Genomic DNA, 12,269 nt, shown 5'->3' with positions numbered 1-12,269 from the left:
AGGGAAGAATGCTAAGCGAATCTTTCCAGAAAATGAACGGAAAAGACAAGCAAGAAGGGGTGGGCATGCTCTCCAAATGGTAGGGCTCCTTGTTCTGTTGGGAATCATCCCAGAGCTGGAAAAGATGCCAGAGCTGTGGGAGAGGGGGAGCAAGTGAGCTACTGATCAAGCATTTTGACCTGGGTTCAAGTGCACATGGCAGAACTACCTTAGACCATGTTCCAACTTCACTCTTTTCCTTAAATTTTATTTTATGCTCCTTTCCAACAAAGTTGCTTTCTAGTTTTTGTTTGTTTGCTTGTTTATTCATTTGCAAAGGAGAGTTGGCAAACCCGAAACATGGTTGAATGTCAAAGGAGTTGGTTAGAACATTTGAGTCCTATACAAACACCATAATCTAAGGTCTTGGCCCAAGCTACAAACAATTTTCAAGAAACAACAAGTACACAGTGATTAAGTTGAAGCTAACATAAAAGGATTTCCAAGGTTGAGACCCTATGGATCCCACAGGGGAAAGGAATAAGAAGCACTTCATTGAGAGTTCCCTACTCAATATAGCTCTCATTAAGTGCTCACCAATTTAAATGTAATTCCACCAATAACCACTCTGTGAGGAAGGTGTTGTTATTCTCCCTATTGAACAGATAAGAAGGCAAGTTTCAGAAAGGTGAAGTGACTTGCCCGAGTTCAAACCGTTTTATAAGATATTACCATTAGGAGAACTGGGTAAAGTGTTCAAGGGATCCCTCATTTTTCTTCCTTACAACTGCACGTGAATCTACAATAATATCAAAATTAAAAGTTTAATTTAAACAAAAACTATGTTAAGGAAAGAAGCCAGACACAAAAGGCCACATATTATATTATTCCATTTATATGAAATGTCCAGAAAGGCAAATCTATAGAGATAGGAAGTTGTTAGAGATAGTAAAGTTGATAGAAAGTGATTGCCCAGGGGTAGGAATGGGGAGTGACTGTGCATGGGCCTGAGGGATCTTTTGGGGGCAATGCAAATGTTCTAAAACTCAACTGTGGTGATAGTTGCCCAACTCTGTAAGTTTACTAAAAATCATTAAATTCTACACTTACAATGGATGAATTGTATGGTGTGTAAATTATGCCTCAATAGAGCATTTTTAGGTAAGTTTCTGTATATGTAAAATTACTGAAAAATAAAAGGTTTATTTTGAAAAAATGAAGTAGTGTTAAAGAAAAAATAAAGACTTGAGACCCTCCCCACAAAAAGGAAAGATATAAAAAGATCAATAACTATGACCATATCTATATGCCAAAATACATAAAATTAAAAGACAAATGACAAACGGGGAAAATATTTGCTACAATTATAACAGACAGTGTGTCAGTATTCTCAATATATAAAAGCTTTTTAAATACTAGCATCCCCAAACAAAAATGGGTAAATGACACTCTTCAGATTCATTTGTGTACAAGAAAGAAAAGCCACTCTAGCTTATTGTAAAGATATAACAGGTAGTCTCATAGTCATCTAAGGACCAGAAAAGTGGTGTACACAGGGAATAGTACTGGAAAGGCAGGAACAGAGACTGCCCACTCTCTCATGGACCTGTGTAGCTCTTCTTTCTGCTTGTCTGTTTCATCAGCCTCTGAACCTCTTAGCTCAAATTCTCAGGACTCTGGCAAGCCATGGATTGATTTGACTTGGATCAGCTGTCCACTGTGTGTCCAAATAGCTGTCACTATTATAAAGATAAGGCTTTAGATTATCTGAAACAGAGCAATAGACAGAACAAGCAAATTCACTGACATGTCTATGATAGACATAGACCAGCCATAGAAGTAAATACATGTTTAGGAAAAATATGCAACCTCATCATTAGCAATCAAAGAGACAGAAATTTAAATAGCAAGAGACTTTTTTGCCCATAAAAACATCAAAGATTAATGATAATTCATGCTGACACACTACTGGGAGATAGGACAAATGGGTCTGGAAAACAATTTTTTTAAATTAATTAATTTGTTTTTATTTTTGGCTGTGTTGGGTCTTCATTGCTGTGTGCTGGCTTTCTCTAGTTGTGGCGAGCGGGGGCTACCCTTTGTTGTGGTGCACGGGCTTCTTATTGCAGTGGCTTCTCTTGTTGAAGAGCACGGGCTCTAGGCGCGCAGGCTTCAGTAGTTGTGCCACGCGGGATCAGTAGTTGTGGCTCGCGGGCTCTAGAGTGCAGGCTCAGTAGTTGTGGCGCCCAGACTTAGGTGTTCCATGGCATGTGGGATCTTCCTGGGCCTGGGCTCAAACCCGTGTCCCCTGCATTGGCAGGCGGATTCTTAACCACTGCACTACTAGGGAAGCCCTGGAAAACAGTTTTGCAATATGTATTGAGGACCTTTAAAATGGACATAACCTTTGACATAATAATTCCACTTCTAGAAATCTATCTTAAGGGAATGAATAATCAGAGATACAGGGAGATTTATATATGTGAATATCTTTTTAGTACTTTTTATAATAAAAGAAAAAGAATGAACGGTATAAGTGTCCAATATTATAGGACATTTAAGTAAATTGATAAACATACGAGGAACATACAATCATTTAAAATCATGTTTTTGAAAAGTATTTAATGAATGAAAGGTTCTTATAGTATTATGTTGAGTGAAAAAAGCAAGATATAATATTCTATATATAGTGTGAAAGAGAGAGGAAAAATTGAGATTTGAGATGCTAGGAAGAAAGAAGCCCAAATCGTGAACTTAACAGCGGTTATATCTAAATGGTAAGATTACAAATTATTTCCATTTTTACTTTTCATTTTCTTCATACTTTTTTTGGCTTTTTAAATGTTTTCTGAATGAGAATGAACTTGAACTTTTGTAATCAGAATAAAATAAATGTTGCTTAAAATTCAAAGACATGGAGGAAAGACATGGAGTAAAAGTAGAGACCACTAAATATTAAAGCATATTTAAAATTTAAGTCAGTATGGTACTGGCATGAGAAATAAAACACAGAATAAATAGGGTAGAAACAGATTCTTGTATATGTGAGAATTTAATATAAGATATGGGAGGCTTCACCAAATAGTAAAAGAAGGATTATACCATGATTGAATTAGTTACAAATAGTAACCAAGAGTTCTGCTATGCCATATGCTGAGTGCTTTTACATTCATTTTCTCCTTTACTTATTACAACCTTTGAGATTTAGATAGTATTATCCCCATTTTAGAGATAAGTGAACTCAAGCCCCTAGAGGTTTAGGCATTTGCCCAGAGTCACATAGAAAAGTAGTGGAACCAAGTATGTCAGATTCCAAGTCTCTATTCTGTGCTACCACATTCTATGTATATAAAGTTCCTGGCAAGGTATCTAGAATACAAGAGGCATGTAGTAAGTGTTATTCCTATGAGTAACTTATACTTTTCTGCATATGTTATAATGTAATATTTAATGCTTTATATAGTATATATAATAATGTAAATACTAGTAATAGTAATATGATAAATATATCATCTTAATAACTCTTGTCTTTGTCCCCTGGCCTTCTCTATGCCCTCAGTCAGTGCCTTTGTTCAGACCTCTTTGGCCACAGGTTGCTTCAGTTGCCTCCTAACTAGTATCCATACCTCTTGTCCCTTACCCTCTGAGCCCGTCAATATCAAACCAATCTCCTGCTGACAATCCTTAACTGTCTTCGTATATTTTCAGGGTGAAGGTCCAAATTTCTTAATATTGTTTCTGAGACCCTTCACGATCTGGCCTACTTTCTTTTTTTTTTCCAGTTTTATTGAAAAATAATTGACATACATCACTGTATAATTTTAAGGTCTACAGCATGATGGTTTGATTTACATACATTGTGAAATGATTACCACAATAGCTTTAGTTAACATCCATCATCTCATATAGATACAATAAAAATAAAAGAGAAAAAATTTCTCCTTATGATGAGAACTCTTAGGTTCTACTCTCTTAATAACTTTCCTATATACCATGCATCAGTGTTAGCTATAGTCAGCATGTTGTACTTTACATCCCTAGTACTTATCTTTTAACTGGAAGTTTGTACCTTTTGACCACCTTCTTCTAATTCCTTCTCCCCCACCCCCCCCATCCCCTGTCTCTGATAACCACAAATCTAATCTCCTTTTCAATGAGTTTGGTGGGGTTTTTTTAAATTTATTATTATATTCCACATATAAGTGAGATCGTACAATATTTTTCTGTCTCCGACTTATGTCGCTTAGCATAATGCCTTCAGGGTCTATCCATGTTGTTGTAAGTGGTAGGATTTCCTCATTTTTGTATGGCTGAATAATATTCCATGGTATATATAAACACCACAACTTCTTTAGCCATTTGTTCATTGATGGATGCCTAGGTTGTTTCCATGTCTTGGCTATATAATACCGCAATGAACATGGGGGTGCAGGTATCTTTTTGAGTGCATGTTTTTGTTTCCTTCGGATATAGCATTCCAGGAGGTAGAATTGCTGGATGATGTGGTCGTTCTAGTTTTCATTTTTTGAGGAACCTCCATACTGTTTTCCATAGTTTGGCCTACTTTCTAATCTCGCCTCCTGTCACTGCAAACCTGCCTAGCTCCAGCACTATGGGCCCTGATATATCATACTGAACTCCACACCTCCATGCCTTTACACATGATGTTCCCTCAGTCTAGAGCATCCTTTCTCCACCATTTGTCTCACTGATTTCTATAGCCCTTTGTAACAGCTCCTATTGACTTTTTCTTCAGGATGCCTTCCTTACTCTTCCAGTAGTGGCCCTCTTCTGTGCTCCTATAGCACCCTGTGCATTCTTCTATCTTGGTACTTAACACACTGTCCTGTCTTTGTTGACATACGTGCCTGTCTCCTCTACTACCTAGACTGTAAGTAACCAAAGGCAGAGATTCTTTTACGTTATTTCATTGGAATTATCAGAACCTAGCTAGGGTCTGGCCCATGACCAGACCCTAGCTTAATAAGTGTTTGTGAAATGAATAAATGAGCTTTTGTCACCTAATGATGCTTTTATCTTCTAGATATATGGTTCAGTGGCCTGGTGGCCGAATCCTGCATCGCCATGAGCTAGACACCTTCCTTGCACAGGCAGTATCTACTCAGCTTTATGAACCAGATCAGCTTCAAGAACTCAAGGTGATTTGATCGATCCTCATTTAAATTCTTTCTTTTATGAGCTCATAGCTTTATTTTAGGTCTTTTTTTCCTGGAGCTGGGGAGAAGAGTAAGTTCTGCAGGTACTCTGATTTACTTTACTTTCTGCAGGTACTTCTGATTTACTTTCTGCAGGTACTTTGATTTACTTTACAATGTTTGATTTACTTTAGCCAAATATTTATGTCTATTAATAAAGCCAACACTGTTCACATAGTGATAGGTGAGAATGGGTAGAAAAAATGGATATTGTGTAAGACAAATAAGTTGTGGCCCATAGACCACAGTAAGGTTTCCAACTCTTACAAAAGATGCTACAGGGGACTTATCCTGGTGTTCCCTGTTTGTCTCTGAGTAAATGTCCACCCTCCCTTTTTTTATTGAAGTATAGTTGATTTACAATATTGTGTTAGTTTCAAGTGTAAGCACAGTGATTCAGTACTTGGGTGCAGATTATATTCCATTGTAGGTTATTATAAGATAATGGGTATAATTCCCTGTGCTACCCTCCCTTTTTAAATAATACTTATTGGGTGTTAGAGGAAAGTCTAGAAAAGCATAAGGAAGAAAGTAAATCCACCATATAACTGAAGGCAGTAGAATATAGTAGATTGGAGGGCAGGCTCTGAAGCCAGGCTGCCTTGACTTTGAATCTTAGCTTCATTACCTTCTAGCTATGTGTCCTTGGGAAGGTTGCTTAACCCCTGTAGCTTCAGTTTCCTTACTTGTAGGGTTATGAAGATATTAAATAAAATAATCCATGCAAAACACTTACAACAGTGTCTAGCACATTTTAAATACACAGTACTCAATAAATATTAGGTACTAATGCAGGACATTCCTCTTCTGACTTCAGTAGCCATGGTCCTTTCAGGCCCTAGTATAAACTAGAAGATAAAGTCTAGTAAGTCTTACAAAATCTTGATTTCACTGGGGTCAACTAAGGAAAAGATGAAAACAGTCTTAGACAGACAGTGTTGGTTCCTTTTTACAGTAAATGTGATACTGCTTGGTAAAGCCATCTAACAGGCCAACTTGAGATAACCACTGTGAACATTTTGATGGTTTCTTCCAGCCTTTTGTCATGTATTTTCTACATAGTTGAAATATTATTTATGTAATTATATACTGTATTCTTAAACTTAATATAGCACTTATTTTCTATGTCTTAAAAATTTTTGCTAAATATTTTATCATATGGATGTATCATTTAATTATTCTAATGCTGGCCATTTGGTTTCCAGTTTTCACCTATTATATGTAATTATTAACATCTTTTTTTTTGGCTGCATTGGGTCTTCGTTGCTGCGCATGGGCTTTCTCTAGGTGCGGCGAGCGGGGGCTACTCTTCGTTTTGGTGCGCGTGCTTCTCATTGCGGTGCACGTGCTCCTCATTGTGGTGGCTTCTCTCGTTGCAGAGCTTGGGCTCTAGGCACACAGGCTTCGGGAGTTGTGGCACGTGGGCTCAGTAGTTGTGGCTCGCGGGCTCTAGAGCGCAGGCTCAGTAGTTGTGGCGCATGGGCTTAGTTGCTCTGTGGCATGTGGGAGCCTCCTGGACCTGGGTTTGAACCCATGTCCCCTGCATTGACAGGCGGATTCTTAACCCCTGTGCCACCAGGGAAGTCCTGTAATTAACATCTTTATGCATAGAGCTTTATTCACATCTCTACTTCCTTAGAATAGATTCCTAAAAGTAGATTTTCTGAGTCAACAAATGTGAACATTTTTAAGGTTCTTCATATATATTGCTTAATTGTAATATACATTACTCATTAGTTTTATTTGAGTGTGCCCATTTATTTCACCATACCCTCATCAGCATTGGGTGTTCTTTTGTTCCTTAGTTTTGTTTTAATTTTTTTCTAATTTGACAGGCAGAAAAAATGGTTTCTCAAGTGGGTGTCTTTTTAAGGTTTTAAAGCTGATTTTTTTTTTTTGGAATGAGTATCATCCAAACCATCTCAAGAAAACAAATGGATAGAGGCTGCTTATGCACTCAGATGTCTGTATTGAAAGGCAACATGTTCTAATTTAACTGGAATAATCAGCAAAACAGGAATAAGCAAATGTAACCAATAACAGTAATTTCTTTTTTTTAACACCTTTATTGGAGTATAATTGCTTTTCAATGGTGTGTTAGTTTCTGCTTTATAACAAAGTGAATCAGTTATACATATACGTGTGTTCCCATATCTCTTCCCTCTTGTGTCTCCCTCCCTCGCACCCTCCCTATCCCACCCCTTTAGGTGGTCACAAAGCCCCGAGTTGATCTCCCTGTGCTATGCGGCTGCTTCCCAGTAGCTATCTATTTTACATTTGGTAGTGCATATATGTCCATGCCTCTCTCTTGCTTTGTCACAGCTTACACTTCCCTCTCCCCATATCCTCAAGTCCATTCTCTAGTAGGTCTGTGTCTTTATTTCCGTCTTGCCCCTAGGTTCTTCATAACTTATTTTCAGATTCCATATATATGTATGAGCATACGGTATTTGTCTTTCTCTTTCTGACTTACTTCACTCTGTATGACAGACTCTAGGTCCATCCACCTCACTACAAATAACTCAATTTCATTCCTTTTTATGGCTGAGTAATATTCCATTGTATATATGTGCCACATCTTCTTTATCCATTCATCTGTTGATGGACACTTAGGTTGTTTCCATGTCCTGGTTATTGTAAATAAAAATATGGAATGCTTCACGAATTTGGGTGTCATCCTTGCGCAGGGGCCATGCTAATTTTCTCTGTATCATTCCAATTTTAGTATATGTGCTGCCGAAGCGAGCACTAACAGTAATTTCTTAATGGTAATTTTCCTCTGTGGTTGTTTCAGATTGAGAAACTGGATGCTCGAGGGATCCAGCTAGCTGCCCTCTTCATGAGTGGGGTCGACACAGCTCTGTTTGCTAATGATGCCTGTGGCCAGCCAGTCCCTTGGGAACACTGCTGCCCCTGGATTTACTTCGATGGCAAGCTGTTCCAGAGCAAGCTAATTAAAGCAGGCCGGGAGCGAGTATCCCTGGTTGAGCTCTGCGATGGCCAGGTACCACATGTTGGGCAGCTGCTAAGACCGTCTCTGACCTTCTGTGGGGATGAATGACAGAAAGTGGAAAATGAGCAGAGACATTGGGGAAGGCGGTAGCAGAAGTGGGAGAATGTGTCTGACCTTAACCTAACTTGGTCAAGGATGATCCCAAAGGCCCAGAGTCTGATATGTACATGTTACAAACTCATGTTGGGAAGCGTTTTTTTTTTTTTTTTTTTTTTTTTTAATGAGCTTCAAGTTTTCATGTTCCTTTTTTTGCTCCAAGTTATTTCTTCCCCATGGAATACTCAGATATACTCTATGCCTTTCCCCCAATTCTTAGAATTTCATTTTCCTTATTTACGAAAACTGTAAGTCATTTTTGCAAGTTATGTTATTCTTTATAAAGTAACTATTTTGGAAATAGAAGAGGGTAGTAAAGTAGATGGCAGAGTAAAAGCAGGGGATATTTTTTGCAGTAAAACCTTGGGAAAGATGAGAGAAGTTGAGGGAAAGGAGCCCTTACTTACTTCTTTGTCCATCTGTGGGGTATAAGCTGAGAGACTAGAGCAGGGGGTCAGCAAACTATTAAAAATTATTTTTATTTTGAATTTTTATTCCAATAAAGCTTTTTGGAACATAGCCACATTCATTCATTTACATATTGTCCATGACTGCTTTCACACTACAGTGTGAAAGTAGCAGAGTCAAGTAGTTGTGACAGAAACAGTACGGCCTACAAAACCTATCTGGCCCTTTTCAGAACAAGTTTCCTGACCTCTGGACTAGAGGTATGGACTTATCCTGGACAGAGGTCATGGTCTCTGCTCCTGGGTATGGGGGAGAAGGTTAAAAGGGTTTGTATATGTCAAGTTTTGTTCTCTCTTTTACCTTATTCTGTTACCTCCCCCTTAAAAAAATAACCTAGCCTATTGCCGGCTGTGTAATAGACAATTAGTAAATACTTCTTGTTATATTTGTCTTCCTTGACCTAGTCAAGGTGCCTCACAAGCCCTCAGTCAGAACTAGTATGATGGTAGTTTGGTGTCATGCAAAGAGTGGGGGCTTTGGTGCCAGACAGGCTTCCCTGAGTATGTCACCTTGAGCCATTTAACTCCAGGCCTCGATTCCTTTAGTGGGAATAGACTTGTGAGACTGTACCTAGACTGCCCAATACTGCACCTGAAACATAGGAGAAGTTCAAAAAATGGCAGCTGTTATTATTATTCCATCCCTCATTTGAAGGCTGACCTGGCAACCAAAGTGGAGAAGATGAGACAGAGCATCCTTGAAGGAGTCAACATGAACCATCCACCGCCTTCTGCTCTACTTCCATCACCTACTTTTGTGCCTCCCATGGTGCCCTCTCTCTACCCTGTTTCACTTTACCCCAGAGCCATGGGCCCAATGCCACCTCCCCCTCAAGGCAGGAGCCGGGGGTTTGCAGGTCAGTACCTAAGAATGAGGTGTTTGTCAAACTCAGTCTATTTCATAGTAACCCATCCAGTAATTATTGCCAGTTACAGAATCAGCAGTTTCACATATATCTTTACCTTCTGTGCTATGGTGTGGTTTGAAGAGGAGCTTACTGAGATGGAGGGGTGTAGCCTGTGAGGAGAGCCCACTGTCTTCCCAGACCACTCTCCATAGAGGTGATTGATCCCTAAGGATTTGACTCTCACCAAACCACTCATGAAGTAACTGATGCAGAAACCAAGAGTCACTTTATTACTTTTTTTGTCAATTTATTACTTTTGAGAACTGTAATTCATGTGAACTGGGTCTTCATGGTTGCTGGTTAGCTCACTCTCTCCCCATAGGCAGATGTACACAGGAGCTTGCAGGAAGAGCAATGGTAGGTAAGTAAATGACCAGTGTCAGCAAACAGCCATAGCTTGATGTACCCATTTCCACTCTGAGGGTAGATCTAACACAGTTCCAGAAGCATGGAGAGAAATAAGTCATAGTCTGTACCCTCCAGGGGATTGCAGTTTAGTGAAGAAAACAAATACATACACACTCACATGGATCCACACACACATGTATATACACACACATATGTATACATTATGGTGATATCTGAGCTGTGGCTTAATGAAAAACAGACGTTCTTGCTTAGTAGGTCAGATACTGACCCTGATAATTCAAACAACCTGTCCCCTGGTGAAACAGGGTATTTTTTTTTTTTAAAGGAATTTTGCTTTTTAAAAAAAAAAAAATTATTTATTTATTTATCTATTTATTCATGGCTGTGTTGGCTCTTCGTTTCTGTGTGAGGGCTTTCTCTAGTTGCGGCAAGTGGGGGCCACTCCTCATCGCGGTGCGCAGGCCTGTCACTATCGCGGCCTCTCGTTGCGGAGCACAGGCTCCAGACGCGCAGGCTCAGTATTTGTGGCTCACGAGGCTAGTTGCTCCGCGGCATGTGGGATCTTCCCAGACCAGGGCTCAAACCCGTGTCCCCTGCATTGGCAGGCAGATTCTCAACCACTGCGCCACCAGGGAAGCCCGAAACAGGGTATTTTAATGGGGACATTTTAACATGAAATACCAAGTTTCTGTGATCGGGTGAGAGTGCTATGGTTGAAGTATTTGTTGTGTATTGCTCGTCACTTTAAAAATAATAAAGCTGGAAGTTGAAATTTGTCTTAAATTTAGGGTCACAAAATTCAGCATGGATGTTTAGCTCAAGGCTGTGCTTAGAGGAGCAGTGTGAATGTCTGCTCTGTTCAATCAAGTAATGATTAAGTAGTCTCACAAACCAGGGAGCCAGCCATTCATTCCATCCTTTGAAGGTGTCTTTATAGATGCCTGCTCTCATTCTTTGCATGTTGACTTTACTGTGTCTCAGAAGACAGCCTTAATTAAAGCCAAGTTCTTGGGAGGTCCTCACCATTGCCCCAGCTCTCACTGATGCCTAGTCTCCAGTTACTGGTGGTTCATGAGGAGCCTTCTGAGTCCTTAAAGGCCACAGTAGGATCCCCAAATGCAAGTCTTTCTTGCCCTCTTAGGATTAGCTAGTCACCTAGTTCCTTAGACTCCCACTTTTATATAAATGAAGGGCTCTTTGCTAACAACCTGCTAAGTTAGTGAAGAGTTATTATACTTTTTTTTTTTTTTTTTTTTTTTTTGCTGTATGCAGGCCTCTCACTGTTGTGGCCTCTCCCATTGCGGAGCACAGGCTCTGGATGCGCAGGCTCAGCGGCCATGGCTCATGGGCCCAGCCGCTCCGCAGCATGTGGGATCTTCCCGGACCGGGGCACGAACCCGTGTCCCCTGCATCGGCAGGTGGACTCTCAACCACTGCGCCACCAGGGAAGCCCCGAAGAGTTATTAATATTTGGGTTTTTTCCACAAACTAAAATTAAAGATTTACTAGAATTCTGTATTCTATGAAGGCTTCCTTTTGTGCCAAGTTACAGAGCTGTACTGTGCTTGTGAGCTCACACACAGAGTTGGAGTTTCCTGTTTTAAGGAGATCTGCTATCTTGTCTTGAATTGGTTCTGGTTTTCAACTGTTGCTATTCTTACTTTTTAATCATAAATTACTGTTACTTTGGTTTCATTATTTTTTGTTTTGTTTGGTTGTTTGGCTAATCCTCCAGTGTGTAGTGACATGTATTTGAACCAAAAGTGGTTTTGGCCTATAATTTTCCAATAGCTAGATCTTAAGACCTCATTCTCTCTCCACAAATATTGAATGCCTACTGTGTGCAGGCTCTGTAGTTGGAAAATGAATCAGGCACACCCCACTTGCTAAAGTGGATATGTACGGATCTTCAACACCCTCTTCCAAAATTTGCTTCCACCATGACCCTTTGTTGTTATCACAGAGTCTTTTTATCATAGAGAAATGGAAATATACAGAGTAGGTGGGCTGTAGATCTTCTATTCCACCTCTTATCCTACCTTGCACTTAACCATTCTTCCTCTCTTCCCAGGTCTCCATCCAATCCCACCCCAAGGAGGAAAACTAGAGATTGCCGGGATGGTTGTGGGCCAGTGGGCTGGCAGCAGATCCTCCAGGGGTCATGGCTCCTTTGGCATGCAAGTGGTTTCTGTCGGTGGGCCGGGAAAGGGGTATGTATTTG

General features: G+C 39.8%; 1 protein-coding gene across 1 annotated transcript in view; it reads left to right on the top strand.

The window, feature by feature from the left end:
• Positions 1–12,269, top strand: part of FAM120C (family with sequence similarity 120 member C) — a gene marked incomplete at both ends in the record, with an annotated part of 135,475 nt that overhangs the window by 119,266 nt on the left and 3,940 nt on the right. Inside the window, 4 exons of the mRNA XM_079727059.1 lie at positions 5,024–5,138; positions 7,990–8,199; positions 9,427–9,628; positions 12,120–12,258. Coding sequence (XP_079583185.1) covers positions 5,024–5,138; positions 7,990–8,199; positions 9,427–9,628; positions 12,120–12,258 — 666 coding nt within the window. The remainder of the gene's footprint in view (positions 1–5,023; positions 5,139–7,989; positions 8,200–9,426; positions 9,629–12,119; positions 12,259–12,269) is intronic.

This window comes from Hyperoodon ampullatus (assembly GCF_949752795.1).
Source record: "Hyperoodon ampullatus genome assembly, chromosome: X".
Classification (NCBI taxonomy): Eukaryota; Metazoa; Chordata; class Mammalia; order Artiodactyla; family Ziphiidae; genus Hyperoodon; species Hyperoodon ampullatus.
The sequence above is the reverse complement of the archived record's forward strand: the minus strand, read 5'-3'. Positions and strand labels throughout refer to the sequence as shown.